The 17705-nt window shown below is 40.2% G+C and overlaps 1 protein-coding gene across 2 annotated transcripts; it reads right to left on the bottom strand.

Annotated features, from left to right (window-relative positions):
* Positions 1-9164: 9164 nt before the first annotated feature.
* On the bottom strand, positions 9165-16397 carry LOC141551979 (protein SPMIP1). 2 transcript variants are annotated; one of them, XM_074284280.1, is made up of 2 exons: positions 15584-16342; positions 9165-11235 (listed from the first exon to the last, which is right to left on the bottom strand). In XM_074284280.1, the coding sequence occupies exons 1-2, from the start codon at positions 16056-16058 to the stop codon at positions 11117-11119; spliced, it is 594 nt and encodes a 197-aa protein (XP_074140381.1). In that variant the 5' UTR covers positions 16059-16342; the 3' UTR covers positions 9165-11116. The 2 variants fall into 2 exon arrangements, with proteins under 2 accessions (XP_074140381.1, XP_074140380.1); XM_074284279.1 differs by lacking the exon at positions 9165-11235 and adding an exon at positions 14448-14748 and having other exon boundaries at positions 15584-16397.
* Between the last annotated feature and the right edge of the window lie 1308 nt (positions 16398-17705).

The raw sequence follows: 17705 nt of genomic DNA on the forward strand, positions 1-17705 counted from the left end.
TGGTGGAGTCATGGTACAGCCACTCAGCTGTGGCTGAACAATCCAGCAGGAGCTGGAAAATTCTATCCCAGGTTGGACACATAATTTGTTTCAACATTTGAGATGGAAATATCTCCCCTTTCTTTTGTGCTACTGTAATTCTGCTTTGCTTGTACTGCTCAGCACCTTGTGTGATGAGGGCATTCCACGCCTATGGTCCTGTGCCAAGGTCTCCTATGTCTTGCGATCGATTCCTTCTGAGAGACCTTGAGAGTGCCCTTGTATTGCCTCTGACCTTCATGCGGGCACTTGCCTTATGTGAGTTCCCCATGAAATAGTCTTATAGGCTAACATATATCTGGCATTCAAACAACACCGCCAGTGTGTCAGAGATGCACTCTTGAAGTAGAGTGTGAACACTTGGCAATTCAGCTTGAGAGAGAACCTCAGTGTCTGATATCTTGTCTTGCTAGGACATCTTCCGAACCTTCCTAAGACAATTCCAATGGATGTGGGTCAATTTTCTGGCATGGCACTGGTACACCGTGCAGATTTTGCAGATATACAATCCCTCACTTTGCAGATCTTGCCCAACAACTCTGTACATATTCAGTTCACTATAGCTCTTCTCTCCCACATTTTCTTTTTTCTTTTCTTTTTTCTTTTCTTTCTTTCTTTCTTTTTCTTTTTCTTTTTCTTTCTTTCTTTTTTTTTTTTTTTTTTGAGGCAATTGGGATTAAGTAACTTGCCCAAAGTCACACAGCTAGGAAGTATTAAGAGTCTGAGACCAGATTTAAACTCAGGTTCTCCTGACTTCAGGGCTGGTTCTCTATCCACTGCGCCACTTGGCTGTCCCCTAACCCACATTTTCTTTAGGTGCCTCCCAAACCCTGAGTGAGCTCTAGCAATGTGTGCATCAACTTTATCAGGTCAGGACTTCTTAAACTTTTCCCAATCCCAGCCACTTTCACCTGAGACATTTTTACAAGACCCCAGGCATATAAATATATATATATTTTTTGACAAATCAAACATTTACTAATAATAAATCACCAAGACATTTATTTTAAAACCAAAACACCAAAACATTTGATATACACATAATCTTGCCGTTTCTTAATGATGAAAGTAAATTTGCATGAGATGGATGTGCTTTTTTATTTTCACATAAAGTATTCAATATTGGTGGAACATTTGATGTTGCAGGGCATAGAGCATCTCCAATATTTCAATTTTGTAATCACCAATGTTGAAAACATCACTTCACATAAATACATAATACAAAATGGTAGAAGTATGTCTAAGGCCATTTTAGAAATTGTTGGAAATTCTGTCAAATCTTAAGCCAAAATTCATTTAATGTTTTTTTTTTTTTCCCAGGAAACTTCAATTTGAAATCTGTGTCACTTGATAACTCAGCAAATTCTTCTTGAACTTTTAATGTCAGATGGATGGTGTTTTTTATTTCAATTAAATATGGTTTATGAGCTCAACTTAGTTTTTTAGAATCAAAATCTGAAAGGAAAATTTTCTGAAACGGTATTTCTAGGCACTTCAGATGATCAATTATCTCTTACAATTAAATCTCTGGGAAGGCTATTTTCAATTATAAAACCATTTTCCCACCTTATTTTTCCATATGTTAACTTGTGATTGTAAAACTTTCAATGTTACAATTTTCCCTTGAAATGACATGTTTAAATCATTGAGTTTTTAGCAAATATTCAACAAATAATAGTTCTAAAAGTCATAAGTCATTCTGAAAAAAAAAACTAATAATATCAGATTTCCATTCAGTCAAAAATATAACAACTTCACCATCTCTCAATTTCAATAATCTGTTTAAACTTTACTCTCTTGAGAGTATGTATGTAATAATAAACTTTTGTAATCAGAACCCATATCTTTACAAAGGTTCGAAAACAAATGACTCTTAAGGGCACAGCTTTTAGTGATGTTAATAATTTTGATAGTATTGAAAATCATAACATCTGGCTGCTGATTTTTTTTCTGGCTAGGAGTGCCTCCTGATGGATTACGCAGTGAGTAAAAGTGATGTGTTTATTGCCACCAGCTTCAATTTTGCTACAAGTCCAGCATTCTTGCCCATCATTGCTCCAGTGCTAGCTGTATAGACTAATGCAATTTTCCTACTATAAATCTTCATTTGTAGAAAATTCATTGATTTTGAGATATAGACAGAGATGTAAAGATATGTCTATCTATATATATACACACATATATGTATCTGATATGCCCTTCCAAAGAGATAATTCCTCATGTATGCTTCCTTTATAAGCATTTTATATAAAGTAACAACTGTGCCATGTTAGAAAAATAATAATTGTTTCACTTAATTGAATTGCAAACTTTAGGCTGCTCTTAAACTTGGTACCTGGTAATGAGCTGCTAGAATTGGTCTTTACTAATTTCAGAAATTCTTTTGTGAAACAGTATCATTTGGTAAAGAAATTTTTATGAATTTCATCCCTATGCCTACCCGTATCCTTATGAACAATATTTCTGACATTTTAATAGCAGCAAGTAACATGAGATCTTCTCTCATCACATAGGGCTTTTTAGATTTTGCAATTAAATAAGAAGTTTCATAAGATGCAAGGAAATACTTTTCATTGACAGTAACACAGTTCTCACAACACAGTTTTTCTTTTTCTTTTTTTTTTTTTTTTGAAGATTTTAAAAGTTGCTACAAATATTCCTTTGTTTTATTTCAATAACTACATACTTCGTTATTAAGATGTCATGTTAGTTTGGCTAGTTTTATGCTCTCTGCATCCAAAACTTTGTTACAAATTAAAGAGATTTTTCCACACCATTATCAGAAGTAAATCCATACTGCAAAAATTATTTGGCATTTTTTTTGTCAGTTTAGGTGTACTACAACCTAGTAGGGAAGACTGCCACATTGTCATCAGTATTTTTACCTTTTCTCTCTAAAATTAGCCACTTATCCATAACAAGAAAAATTTTGTCCTAAAATAGAAATAAATATAGCTAATAATTTCTCCAAAAAATACTGGTTTTAGTTATGAGATTATATTCATTTGTGCTTAATTTTAAAAATTGACACTCATGCTTACATACACATACAACGTGATGGGAGAGAAATATTATTCAAGAGTATTTATCTTTACTTGCTGCATTTAAACCTTTATGTTTCTGTAAAAGAAGGAGATAACAGAAATTTTACAAATCAAATATTCTAACACAACACAATCCAAAGATATACTAATTTGAAACTTACATGCTGGGGAAAGACAGTAGAAAAATATTAAGTCTTTATTTTCCCTAATTAAATGATTATGTTTCTGTAAAAGCAGAAAATGTATGTACAGTAAAAACACTGCAATTCATAACATACAATAGTCTTGAGTCTGAACCGAGGTGTTTCTGGCACCTTGCGTGGGCATTGGATGATATGAAGACAAGCACAGTGGAAAGTGTTCATGTTCTGTATTCAGAACTAAGGCTGCAGTGAAGTCATGCAATGCAACCTGAGCAAGCACTGCCAGAAACACTTTGATTCCTCATGGGTTTGATTTTGAATTCATTCTTGATGTCATACATTCAGAGACCTTTTGCTATTGGCAAAGTTTTCATATCTCCCACATGCAATTGCATGTCCCCTTATGGAAATATGGCCCATATTTTAAGAAGCTTTGACCCTGAAAAGTAAAACTGTCAAAACAAATTAACTTATCCACAATATTCTAAATTTCTCCATTTGTGATAACTGATAGTTCCATTTATGGGTGGTATGGCTCTAATGGAGAACCGTTGTTTTCTTTCCCTTTAAAAAGCCATTTTACTCTAAATCTGCTGCTAAATTGTTTTTGGATCTCCTTCACGAACCTTTTTTACATCAACAAAAAGGTATCTTTAACATATTTAATATGTATTGGTCAACCTGCCATCAGGGGGAAGGGGTGGGGGGAAAGAGGGGAAAAGTTGGAACAAAAGTTTTGCAATTGTCAATGCTGGAAAATTACCTATGCATATATCCTGTAAATAAAAAGCTATAATAATAATTAAAAAAGAAATGAAGAACAAAAAAAAAAGGTATCTTCTGACAAGACTACCTTTGTGAGTTCTTCACGTTTAGAACTGCTCTCCCACTTCTTGTTACTTCATCATTAGCACTTATTTTATTTTTTATCTATGATTTCATCAGTGTAGAGAGCTCCTTATTAGCATCTTCCTCTGAAAAATAGGATTAGCTACTGTCCTGTAACCTTTTAAAATAGGGAGTTCACACTGGAAAAGAGTGTTTTGTATGACTTGCCCAACTACCCAACCAGAATATTTCAGAGATGGGCCTGAACCCTTTCTAATGCTGAGATCTTGTATGTCCAGCAAAACATATTGCATTTTAAATCCATAATTACTCAGTTTTAGAAGGACCAAAATTTAAAAATAAAGACAAGACTGGCCCTTACTTATAATCTGATGTGATTTAAGAAAGCAATTCCTAGTTCCAAATGATGTGTTTGAGGTTTAGCACCAAATGATGAGATTGACCTAGGAACAAAATGTTGGAGTTCAGTCATGTGAAGAATTCATAATGTCTATTCTCTTTGGCAAAAAGTAGGCTTATTTAGGAGAAAAGGTAACAGAAAAAATGAAGAGATACAATAGATACCAGGAATGGTAAATGTGTGGAACAGTATCAACTACAAAAACAATCAACAGACTCTCAGAGTAAGAAAAAGCAAAAAGGGGTTTATTATGATTTCTTGAGAAAGAGCATCTCCCATCTGGCAAGGTGTTTGTCAGTAAAAGGAGTGCAAAGTAAAAACTATAAAACACAGACAGATTAAATAGCCTGAATGCAAAAGTCCCCCACCCCCCAACCTGACCTTTTCTCCCATTGTTTGGGGGAGTCCAGGCTTACATTCTAATCACAGGAATCTATATCAGAAATAAAAGAACAAATTGCCTTTAAAAGAGGTACTTAACTAAGTTAGGTGCTAACTAAAAGGTAGTGGGAAACAGGAGGGGATGAACACCTGCAACTTTTTTTTTTTTTTTTTTTAGCTATAGTTCTCAAGTCACAATTAAGGTATAGTTTAAGAATATATTCCCATGAGAGTATCTTCACTCATTTAATTCCACACAGTAAATATGAAATAGAGTTGAAAGAGCAGACAGCAAAGAAAGGGGACTTAATAATTATTGATGGGGAAAAAAAAAAAAGTTCTCTAGTGGAACTAACAATTAAGCAGGAAAAAGGGAATACCTCATGGGATTGGAGTGCTAACAGGCTAAATCCTAAAAGGGATTTAGCACCTAAAAGAATTAATTAGATACAAGAAGGAAAAAGACTCCATGAGGCAATATGGGGAAATGAAAGGAGACATACCACATGGCATGGGGTAAGGAGAAAGATACCATGAGGCAGAGTTCCATGGAGAGCTATAACCCAAAAAGGAATGCAGTAAAAATAGCAGGAGCCATGGACAGATTTATAGGAGAAATTTAACCACAGGAGTTTGACATAATTCAGACTTCTGACAGGACATAGTAAGATAAGACTACCTATAACCTCTAGAGAGGAAGTTGAATTGATCCCCATCAGTACCTTTCTATGACTGCCTCAAGGAAAAAATTCCAGTCCTCAGTCTTTCTTTATCAGCCCTATTTAATTACTCTGGACCTCACCGTAAACATCATCCTTCTTTTTTTTTTTTTTTTTTTTTTTTAAGTTGCAATCTCTTTTTATTTATTAGTTAGTGTCTTTATATTTTGACTGTTGAATTTTCAAAAGCAAACTAAACTTAAGGTTTCCAATAATCATTTTTCATGATGACCCAGTTACAAATTAGGTTTTGGATATAATTTTACAAATCAATGACAGTGTTTTCAAAGAAGTAAATACATGAGGGAAACCTAATATAAAAATTAAGAACCCAATAAGTAATTTTTTGATTTGGTTTGTTTTTGATCATTTACAAAGAAAAAGTTCTTTTGTCGTGGGAAAAAAGTTAAGTACTTTTGTTTCAGCATCTCAAAGGAATCTATAGATGTTTTGATTAGTACTCCCCATTACCTCCTCTTGGGATGATGGGAATAATTCTTAGTGAGAAAGTTAACCTGTAGACTGGTATAAATTGCAGGCTTTGATAGAATCCACCCAAATTTTGGGTAGAATAGGTGGTAGGTAAGGTAACAAAGGAACTTTCTTTCGGCAATTGTGGGTAGTGAGTAAAATTGCAAAGGTAGATGTTATAGGCGTGGAGATTCAATTCAAATAGAATTGAGTCCTGAATGGACATAATTACAAGACAAAACCTTTAGTCCAGTTTCTTGGGAACTGGGTAAAGAGTGAAGTTACATAGATAAGGAGTTTGGATTTACACAGCACGGGGAGAATACTAAAACCACTGAGACCATCTAAAGTCTTAAAATTAGAATTAGAATCAATTTTTTTTATTCATTTTTCCAAATTATCCCCTCCCTCCCTCCACTCCCTCCCCCCGATGGCAGGTAATCCCATACATTTTACATGTGTTACAATATAACCTAGATACAATATATGTGTGTAAATACCATTTTCTTGTTGCACGTTAAGTATTAGATTCCGAAGGTATAAGTAACCTGGGTAGATAGACAGTAGTGCTAACAATTTACATTCGCTTCCCAGTGTTCCTTCTCTGGGTGTAGCTAGCTACCTCTGTCCATCATTGATCAACTGGAAGTGAGTTGGATCTTCTTTATGTTGAAGATATCCACTTCCATCAGAATCCATCCTCATACAGTATTGTTGTTGAAGTGTATAGTGATCTTCTGGTTCTGCTCATTTCACTCAGCATCAGTTGATGTAAGTCTCTCCAAGCCTCTCTGTATTCCTCCTGCTGGTCATTTCTTACAGAGCAATAATATTCCATAACCTTCATATACCACAATTTACCCAACCATTCTCCAATTGATGGACATCCATTCAACTTCCAGTTTATAGCTACAACAAAAAGAGCTGCCACAAACATTTTGGCACATACAGGTCCCTTTCCGCTCTTTAGTATTTCTTTGGGATATAATCCCAATAACAGCAATGCTGGGTCAAAGGGTATGCACAGTTTGACAACTTTTTGGGCATAGTTCCAAATTGCTCTCCAGAATGGCTGGATTCTTTCACATTTCCACCAACAATGTATCAGTGTCCCAGTTTTCCCACATCCCCTCCAACATTCATCATTATTTGTTCCTGTCATCTTAGCCAATCTGACAGGTGTGTAGTGGTATCTCAGAGTTGTCTTAATTTGCATTTCTCTGATCAGTAGTGATTTGGAACACTCTTTCATATGAGTGGAAATAGTTTCAATTTCATCATCTGAGAATTGTCTGTTCATATCCCTTGACCATTTATCAATTGGAGAATGGTTTGGTTTCCTATAAATCAGGGTCAGTTCTCTATATATTTTGGAAATGAGACCTTTGTCAGAACCTTTCCTTTTAAAAATATTTTCCCAATTTGTTACTTCCCTTCTAATCTTGTTTGCATTAGTATTGTTTGTACAGAATAGAATCAATTTTCAAGTACATGTCTTTCTCTGTTCTGGTCAGATATAAGGGCTGAAGAGCTTTGCAAACAAATTAGACTAAGGAAAGAAACATATTTATTTGGTTCATTTTAACTCACACTTGAGAAGATGAGGAGGCTTCATTTGAGATACTCAACAGTGGGAGCACAGAGAGACTGTTGAAGGGGAGAAGGGAAGAAAAAAGCAGCTAACCCCCAAATTAGAGTAGCTCTTGTCATGCCGGAAAAACTGAGGCAAGACAGGTTAGTTTTTAATATTTTAATAGTGGAGAATTTGGGCTAGTGGTTGAATCATGCCCAAAAGATGTCTGACCCCTAGCCAGCTGAATGGGACTCTTGTTTCAAAGCATCCAGCAGAAAGCAATGAATTCCAGAGATTTTTATAGGGCTCCAGCTATCAGGGAAACAAAGGCAAGGGGGGACAGAGCCCCGAGTAAGTGGATGAGCCATAATTTCAGGAAAGGATCATAACTTTAGTCCTGACAGGATGGGGGTCAAGAAGATCAGGGAGATCCAACCATTCTGGAGAGCAATCTGGAATTATGCCCAAAAAGTTATCAAAATGTGCATACCCTTTGATCCAGCAGTGCTACTACTGGGCTTATATCCCAAAGAAATACTGAGGAGGGGAAAGGGACCTGTATGTGCCAAAATGTTTGTGGCAGCCCTTTTCATAGTGGCTAGAAACTGGAAAATGAATGGATGTCCATCAGTTGGAGAATGGTTGGGTAAATTATGGTATATGAATGTTATGGAATATTATTGTTCTGTAAGAAATGACCAACAGGAGAAATACAGAGAGGCTTGGAGAGACTTACATCAACTGATGCTCAGTGAAACGAGCAGAACCAGAAGATCATTATACACTTCAACAATGATACTGTATGAGGATGTATTCTGATGGAAGTGGATATCTCCAACAAAGAGAAGAGCTAATCCAATTCCAATTGATCAATGATGGACAGAATCAGCTACATCCAGAAAAGGAACATTGGGAAATGAGTATAAACTGTGAGCACTGTTTTGTTTTGTTTTGTTTTGTTTTGTTTTTCTTCCCAGATTATTTTTAGTTTCCGAATACAATTCTTCCTTTGCAACAACAACAACAAAATTCGGTTCTGCACATATATATTGTACTTAGGATATACTATAAAATATTTAATATGTATGGGAATGCCTGCCATCTAGGGGAAGATCAGGGAGCAGGAGACAGAGAGTCTAGGACAAGAGATAGTGAGCAGTACTCAGGCACTTGAGATAAGCCACCTGGAGTTTTATGATTCACTGGAATGTGAGAGTGGTCAGAGCTTAATGGGGTAAGGAATGAGGGATTGCCATAAAATTTTATTCAGGGCATTAAGGCATAATAATTCAGGGAAACTGAGGCACTACACTCTCATTCAGACCCAAACTGCTTAGCTTGCCCTCCCAAGTGGAGTAGGAAAGGTAAGAATTAAGGACTTTGCCAGAATTTGGGGCATGATGGCCTTCAGGACATGTCAGGAGGAGAGGGTTCACTGCCATCTTGAGTTAAGCAGCCTCATCACTGATGTGATTGAGCTATGATGGGAGTTTGGCACCAAAAGTTAGAGCTCAGTCATGTAAAGAATTCGCAATGGCCAGTCTCTTTGGCAAAAGGTAGATTTATTTAGGAATAGATTATAGACAAAATTAAAGGATACAGTAGACACTGGGAAAGGTAAAAATGAAATAGAGTGAGAAAGCATATGAAAGACAAGTTCCTCAGTAGAACACACAATTATTCAGTAGAAAGAGAGTATCCCCCTCCATGAGGCTGGGACATGCCCTTAGGTGGCAGGCTAAATCCTGAAAGAGACTAAGTACCTTAAAGAGTTAGTTAGCTGTAAGGAAGAGAAGTGGGGTTGGGAAGCATAGTGGAGTCAGGGGAGATACCATATGGCATGGGGGAAAGGGAAGGGGAAGGAGAAAGACACCACAGTTGTAATGCCAGTTGAAGTGGGCTAAGTTCCAAAAATGAACCAGGAATAAGAAAATAAATTTACAGGTCAAAGTTAGAGAGATCAGAGCTTCATATTACTTATTTGCTAATTTTTGGTTTATAGGTAGGGTTGAGGGGGGTCTATTCACTATGGTCTCAGGAACTTGGTTATTACTGACCAACAGATTGTCTATCTGACAGTCAGCAATTTTCGTAGGATTATACTATAGTATTCTTAAGGCCAGGAGACCTTAGAATCATTTATAGGTGGGCTGATAGAAAAATAGCACTCTAAGGTAGAGGGCCTCAGGATTACTGCTATATCTTCCCTAAAATCTAGGGGAAGAAATATATAACTATATTATTATCTTCTTAGGCCAGGAGACTTTAAAATCATTGACATATAGATTGTTAGTATAATAGCACTCTCAGATCTGGGGACCTCAGGATTACTGCTATATTTCCCCTACAAGCTGTATCCCATCAATCACTACCTTAAACTCTTACCATCACCACATAAAGGAGAGAAGCTCGGCAAGACATCACAGAATCCTGGCCTCTGGGACCTAGCTAGAAGGAACCCTGGGAGTTTCTTAGTCTAACCCCAGACTTCCTTTTATAGATGAAGACACAGAGGCACAGGGAAGTTCTCTGATTTGCCTTGAGAAATAGAGATTTTTTTGGGGGGGAGAGAAGCTGGATGTTGGAAAGAAAAAATCTTTCCCTATTAATCAAGAAACTTGAAATAACATCCTTCAGTCTGGTGTTAAAGGACCTTGTTTCAATTCCTATTTTTGATGCTTACAAAATGTGAGACATTGGCCATTATTTCTCCTCCCTAGAGCTTAATTTGCTAATCAAGAAGTTGTAGGTCAAGAAGATTCTAGAAAAGGGAAGGAGTATCAGGCAGGATAAGGGGACATAACTAGTATAATGAAAGCCTGTTGGAATAAAGTCTAGACCAAGAAAATCAGAGAGGATTTTTTGACTAAAAGCCCTTCCAAAGTCTCTGATAGCTTCCCCTATTGAGGCCCAAAAAGGAACGTCCTGCAGAAAATTTGATACACAACATAAAGGGGAAAAAAAAGAAAAAGAAAATCCAATGCAAAAAAAAAAAAAAATTACTTTAGCAAACTAGATTTTGTTTACTACAGACTTGTTGAAGCAATGAACTGCTTTCCACCCCCCCGCATTTAAGGAAAGGATTTGGTCTTTAATCTTTTGGGTCTGGAGGAATCTTTGGCGAAGCTGTTTTTGTGTGAAAGGTCAGGGAAGGAGGAGTGCCCCTATCGAGGCTTCCAGCTCTGACCTGGCTTTGAGGAGGACTTCCAAATGTTTGCATTGGGTAACAAAACAAATGAGAATTCTTTTAATCTTTGGCCATTGGTTTGAGGATAAACAGATTAAATGAAAGAGACAGGCCTGGATTCAGTGTTAACACAAATCAGGACCAGGAGATCAGGAGCAATCATACTGAGAACTCACAATTACTTGGGTGTTTTGTGGGTTTGGTTTTTTGCTGGAGCCAGACTGAGGGGGGAAGAAACTCAAGAATAACTGGGCCAGGCTTTGACTGGTCTGAAGGACGAGCCCCAAGTGGCGTTCTTTCTTTCTGGAGCTTAGAGCCGCTGGTCAGACCTGGATGGCTGGTGAAAGACCCCATTACGGAAGTAAAAAGTGTCCCTGATAAGCCGGGATCTGGCGTGAACTGGAGCCTTGGCATTCTTCATCGCATCCCCTAAAAGAGAGCAAAGGAATAGTCTGGGGAGAGGAACTGGGATAAAGAACTGGCCCTTCCCTACTGCCTCCCCTCCGCCCAAGATCCTCTCTGAGCAGCTTGCCCAAGACAGAACCAATTACTCAATCAGAGTTTATTGCACTTAGGGTTAGGTTACATTGTACACTGAGGATACAAAAATAAGCAAAAAATAGTTCCTGTCTTCAAGGAGCTTACAATTGAATATGGAAGACAACATGCAAACAAATCATGTGCAGACAAGCTATATATCTATCAAATAAATAGGAAGTAATTATAGCGAGAAAGCCCTGGAATGAAAAGGGGTTGGGGAAGGCTTCCTGGAGACAGGGCGATTTTCATCGGGACTTAAAGGCCAGATTTCCTGTTGAGAACCTCTCTTTTCATCACATTGTCACAGGGTACTCTGCCCATCAGACTTTTGGCCTGTGTTGGGGACTCCTTTGCCCAAACAGTCGCACCATATCTCCAGCCCACTGTCTCTCAGCCCCAGACACTTGATGGCTCTACTATGGTCTTTGGCTGCCATTTGAATCATGCAGAGGTGATATTTTTGCTCATTGCCATCTAGGCGATGTTGATGAGATCCCAAATAACTGGGTGCTGTTGGCAGAGAGGGACTGGAGCACTGACAGAATGAAGGAAAGGCCATTGATAGGGATCAGTTTAGCCTGATAGTCCCACTTCCTGTGGAGGTCCTGGGCAGCCCCACCTTGTCGTGTCCAGTCAGAAATCCAGATTATGTCAAATTCCTGAAGTTAAATTTGCCTTACAGATCTGTCTGTGGCTCTTTCCCGAACCCCTTTTGGGTTACAATCTGCCACAACACTCCTCCTTATGGTCTTCCCCTCCCTCCTCTCCCATGGTGTCTCTCTCCTCACCCATGCCTCCTGGTATTTTTCTCTTTCTTATAGCTAACTGAATGAAACAAATAATTTGGATTCCATGAAAGAGGAGGGTTTTTGCCTCAATTGCTACTTAGTTTTAATCACTGAATGGGTACAATCTCAGTCAAACTGAGACCTGTAGAAGAGCTTAGCTTAAAAAGGCTGAGGTTTCCCATTTCATTTGGGGCCATCTCCAGTCACCCTGGCTACTGGACCCAGATGGCTCTGGAGGGGAAAATGAGGCTGGTGACCTTGCAAAGCTCTCCCTCACTTCAGTCCAATTCATTTGCATGTCATGGTCCTCTTGGAGAGCAAAGGGTAAACAAAAATAGCTAACTAACTCTTTTAAGTGTTAATAAATATATATATGTGTGTGTGTACATATATATATTATATATATTAATATAAATAATACATAATAATAAGGTGCTTAATTCCTTATTGATTTAGCCTGCCAGCTGAGGCACTCCAGCCTCATGGGGTGTTCCCTCTCTCCGGGTTACCACAGAACTTGTCTTTTCATCATTAATTATTAAAACTCCTTTTTCTTGCTATCTGCTCTTTCCACCCTATTTCATATTTGCTTTCCTGATATATATTGTATCCTTAACATTTTCTCCTAAATAAACCTTCCTTTTGCCAAAGAGAATGGCCGTTATGAATTCTTCACATGACCAAACCCCAACATTTGGTGCTAAACTCCAAATACGTCATTTGGAACATTCTTCTCAATCTCATCAGTGTGGCAAGTAAAGCACTGCTGACATGGACCTGAAGTCAAGAAGACTCATCTTTGTGAGTTCAAATCCTACCTGTGTGACCCTGAGCACTTCACTTTACCTTATTTGCCTCAGTTTCCCCATCTGTAAAATGAACTGGAAAAAGGATAGGGTGAATGGACTCCAGCTAAAGACCATGTCTCTGGTAGCAACCAAGTGGATCTCAGTGAGGAAAAAACTGACCCTTTTGAATATATTGTACTGAACCAGACTATCTTGTACAGACTGAGCTATCCTGTACTGGTCCTCACTATTACCTTATGAAAAGCAGAGGTTAACATATTGACTTCAGGGGCAGCTAGGTGGCGCAGTGGATAGAGCACCAGCCCTGAATTCAGGAGGACCCGAGTTCAAATCTGGTCTCAGACACTTAACACTTCCTAGCTGTGTGACCCTGGGCAAGTCACTTAACCCCAGCCTGGGGGGGAGGGGGGAAGATATTGACTTCGACTCCGGAGGCTCTCTGTATAAACAGGACCATGGGGACCACCATTTACACAAGTAGCATAATGAGCACACCTTGTTTAGGGTCCATTCTCATAAAAGATTCCACCTTCCTCTTGTTAATTGTGAGTTCATTAGGAACTTTGCCCACTTGCTCTAAAACTCTGGCCCTTGATTTGGGGATGGTTTAAGTCTGTGAATTCATTCTGGACAATTCCCTCCCTCCATGACTTGTTGGACCTCATCAGAAGGAAATGGCAAAGAACTCTTGTGTTTCTGCCAATAAAATCCCAAATGGTTCACGCAGAGCTGACTCTGACATGACTAATCAACAACAGAAAAGTGGGAAAGATTAGGGGTCAGGGGTCTAGCCCCAAGCCCATACTTTCTGTGCCGTGCCCTTAGGGCAATAACTGCTCATTTCTGACCTGAACCCCATCCCCTCACCCTCCTTTTTTCTCTTTGATTCAATCAGAAGGGTTAACATTTGCCACAGCCATCTTAGAAAGGAATTGAAAGGCTTAAATAATTATTTCATTTCTATGAGCATCTCCTGCAGCACAGGAAGCCCTAGCACTGGTCCACATAAGGCATGTTGTGCTTTCTAATGGAAAAAGGAGCAATGAGGTGGATCCTGGGAATTAGGAAGCAGCCCTTTAAAGCCTGGCATTTCTTGGCGCCTCTCTATCACTTATTTGTGTCTTGTCTGTGGTCAGAAACTGGGGACAAGAGGAATCCAAAATGGGGCAGAAGGATCCCAGAGGATCTCCCCAGGAAGTAGGCCATTTTCTTTCTTTCTTTTTTTTTTTTTTTTTTTTTACATATAAGGAAACCAAGGTCTAAAGAAATTCAATGGCTTCCCCAAGATCACACAACTAATATGGAATCAAATTGGGGATTCATTTCAAATCCAATGCTCCTTCAGAGACAAAAAGCTGCTTTTTGCTGGTCTCGGCCTCCCATTTTTTCCCCTCTCCCTTCTGAAGAGCAGGAAGGGACCTCTGAGGCCATCTGAGTAAGGTTCTTTCTAGTACCCACCTCAAAAATGGTGGTCTAGGATCTCATTAGAGAGAAAGCAGCCTCTCTTTCCAGGAAGGACAGTGTGGGATTGTGATTTTTGAGACAGAGATTCTGAATTTACATCCTATCTCTATCACTCACTATTTGTAGAGTAGCACAAGTATCTCTACCTCCTTAGGCCTCAGGTTCCTTAGCTGTAAAATGAGAGAGATGGAGGTCCCTTACAGCAGCCAACACCCATTGCCAGCCTCTTTTCCATGAAAATTGCTTTCCTTTGAAAACCTCATTTGCCAGCTTTGCCATGCTGAGCCACATCGGAACTTGCTGGTCACAAATCTCATGCAGTGGAGGTTGTCTGCTGATCTCTGCAGGGTAAAGGGTATTGGATTTGAAGTAAGGAGAACTGAGGTTAGGAGCTTAGAAGAGCCTGGATCTGTTGTCAACTGGCTGTGAGATCTTGGACAAGTCCCTTCCCCTCAATTTTCCCACCCTGGAAACCAGGGAATTAAATGGCCTCTGAAGCCCCTGCTAGCTCTCACATTATAAGATCTACGTTGATTCTGAGTGTCCCACTGGGGCCTTTCCCAAAGAGCCACTTTCTTCCACCCCAAATATACACAATGAACTGGAAGGAGTTTCTAACTGGCCAGTTTGGGGACTGCAGATGTGATTGCTCAGTTAAACCGCCTGGGATCTGAGAGCAGCTGGCTAAGAGGAGCGGAGAAAAGCAATGAGAGTTTAGGGACTGAGGGGGAAACATGAGCAGAAGAGGGGCCCCCAGCCCCACAGAACAAACCACGGAGCTGAGTCAAGAGGGCCCAACTCTGCCTCTTGGACACAGAGTAAATGTGGATTCACCTTAATCTCTTGCTGGAAGGGCTCTGAGGACCATGTAATAAATCCCCCCATTTTACAGATGAGGAAACTGATTTTGCCCACCTGGACACATGGGCAACACGATTTATTTAAGGACCTGAATGCAGACGCCCAAATGACAAATCTAGAGTACCAGCCTGGGCTGGCTGAGCCAATTAAATAGGGAAAAGACTTACCCCATCACCTTGCACAAGATTAAGAAGTCAGTGTTTGGTGAGTGAATGAATGAGTGGATGAATGGAAACCAGCTCTCCTTACCGGTGACAGAGACCAAACAATAGACAACAGATATCAAGACCCTTTGTATAAAGTAAGATCCATCACCTATGGCCCAGCCGTAGTCCCAGGACGACAGGACCGGATACCGAAACTTGTCCTCCGGCTTCTGCTGCCAGCGGGTCTGCAAGTACAGGCGCCTCCCTTGTCCCTCTCCTGAGATGCCCTGATACAGCAGCTGTCCCGTCTTAGGGGTGACAGGTCTCATCTCGGGCAGGAAGACCTCGGCCTTGGCTTCTTCCCCCGGCCCCTTCGGGTCCCCTTCCTTGGGAGCCTGGACACTGCCTCCTGCTCTTGGGGAGCTGCTGGTCCCCTGGCACTCCGGCCCAGTGGGGCTGATGGGAGGCAGCAGGCGAGGCTCCGGAGCTGGGCACGGGCAGGGGAGCTGCTGCGTCTTCTGGGAGCTGGGAACTCGTGGGTACTTATGAGCATACTTAGTCCTCCAGTGGACCCGACTGTAAGCCTCCTTCTCAATGAGCTCTGTCCAGTAGGCCTGGTTCCGGGTGGAAAATAGGTCCCTCATTTTGGGAGGTGGTCCAAGCACCCAGAGGAGCTGGCCTGGTTTCCACCACACCGGGACTGGGGCTGGGGCTGGAGCAAAGACTGGGGCTGAAGCAAAGACTGGGGCTGGAGCAAGGACTGGGCTAGGGCAGGGGCTGGAGTAAGGACTGGGCTAGGGCAGGGGCTGGGACTGAGGCTTGGACAGGGACTGAGGCTGGAGCAAGGACTGGGCTAGGGCAGGGGCTGGGACTGGGGCTGAAGCTGGACTCTTTTGTTTGGGACCAGCTGCTGCCAGGCAGCCACCAATCCCTTGAAGACTCAGGAGGCAGAGCCTGAAGATCAAATTACTTCTGAAGATCAAATGCTCCTTCCTCTTTCTCTCACAGTGCCCCCCCCACCAAGGCCCAGAAGAGTTCCAGAGATACATCCCCCATCAGGACAAAATCCACTAAGCATTTTCTTTAAGGATGAAATTAAAATAAGAAGGGGACACACCACCAAAAACTAGTTTTTTCAGCCTAGTGGGAGGCCCTGTCTATGCTCCTTGAACCAGAATTTATATATATTGGCAGGTAGTCTGCTACAGTGGCGGGGGGAGGGGGATTTGGAGCCAGAGGACTGAGGTCTCTAATTAGACAGCCAGCTCACACACAACCCAAAGCAGAGAGTGCTGGGCCTGGAGGCAGAGGGACCCCAGTTCAGGTTCGATCTTAGGCAATTACTGGCTAGCTGTGTGGCCAAGTCACTTCACCAATGTTTCAATTAGTTTTCTGTTCTGTAAAGTGGGGATAACAAAAACCCTTATTCTCAGGGTGATTGTAAGGACCAAATGAAATACTAGTTGCAAAGAGCTTGCTTAGCATATAGGAAGCATTGTAGGCAGTGGCGGCAGCAGTAACAGTAGCAGTAGCAGCATCAATAGTAGCCGCACAAATAGCATAGTAGTTGTAGTAGTAGCAACAGTAGCAGTGATAGCAGCAGCAACAGAAGTAGCAAGTAACTAACAGTAGCAACATTAATAATAGCAGTAGCAGTTGCACAAAGAGCATAGTAGTAGCAGTAGTAATAGCAACAGTAGCAGTAGTAGCAGCAGCAGCCCAAGTAGTGATTAGTAGTATTATAGAAGTAGCAAATAATGGCAACAGTAGCAACATTAATAATAGCAGTAGCAGCAAGTAGCAACAATAGCAGAACTAGCAGCAGCAATAGCAACAGTAGCAGCAGCAGCAGCAGCAGTAGTAGCAGAACAAATAGCATAGTAGTAGTAGCAACAGTAGTAGCAGCTGTAGCAATAAGTAGCAATAGCAAGTAGCAGTAGCACAAGCAATAGTAGCAACAGGAGGAGCAGCCGCAATAAAATGAGAATAGCACGTAGTTCTCAAAGGATTATTTTGAGGATAAAATTAGATGGTATTTTAAAGAGCTTTATAAATCCTTCCTCTCATTATGACTAATTACTTTATTCATTTTTGTAAAACTTTGTGTTCTATTTTTTCTCTCCTTTCCTTACTTCTCCCCTCCCCAAAATAGCAATCCACTATAAGTTAAATATGTGATGCTTTTAAACATATTAACTTAGGTGTCATATTGTGCAAGAAAAATCAGATCAAAAGAAGAAAATCACGAGAAAAAAAATGGTGAAAATACTATGCAATCCACATCCACTTTC

This window comes from Sminthopsis crassicaudata, chromosome 1 (assembly GCF_048593235.1).
Source record: "Sminthopsis crassicaudata isolate SCR6 chromosome 1, ASM4859323v1, whole genome shotgun sequence".
In the NCBI taxonomy this organism is placed as follows: domain Eukaryota; kingdom Metazoa; phylum Chordata; class Mammalia; order Dasyuromorphia; family Dasyuridae; genus Sminthopsis; species Sminthopsis crassicaudata.

Coding starts and splice junctions, on each gene's coding strand:
- LOC141551979 (XM_074284279.1), bottom strand. CDS start 16,058: ATGAGGGACCTATTTTCCACCCGGAACCAGGCCTACTGGACAGAGCTC. Junction 14,749..15,583: donor GGACTACGGCTGGGCCATAG/GTGATGGATCTT, acceptor TTTACCCTGCAG/AGATCAGCAGACAACCTCCA.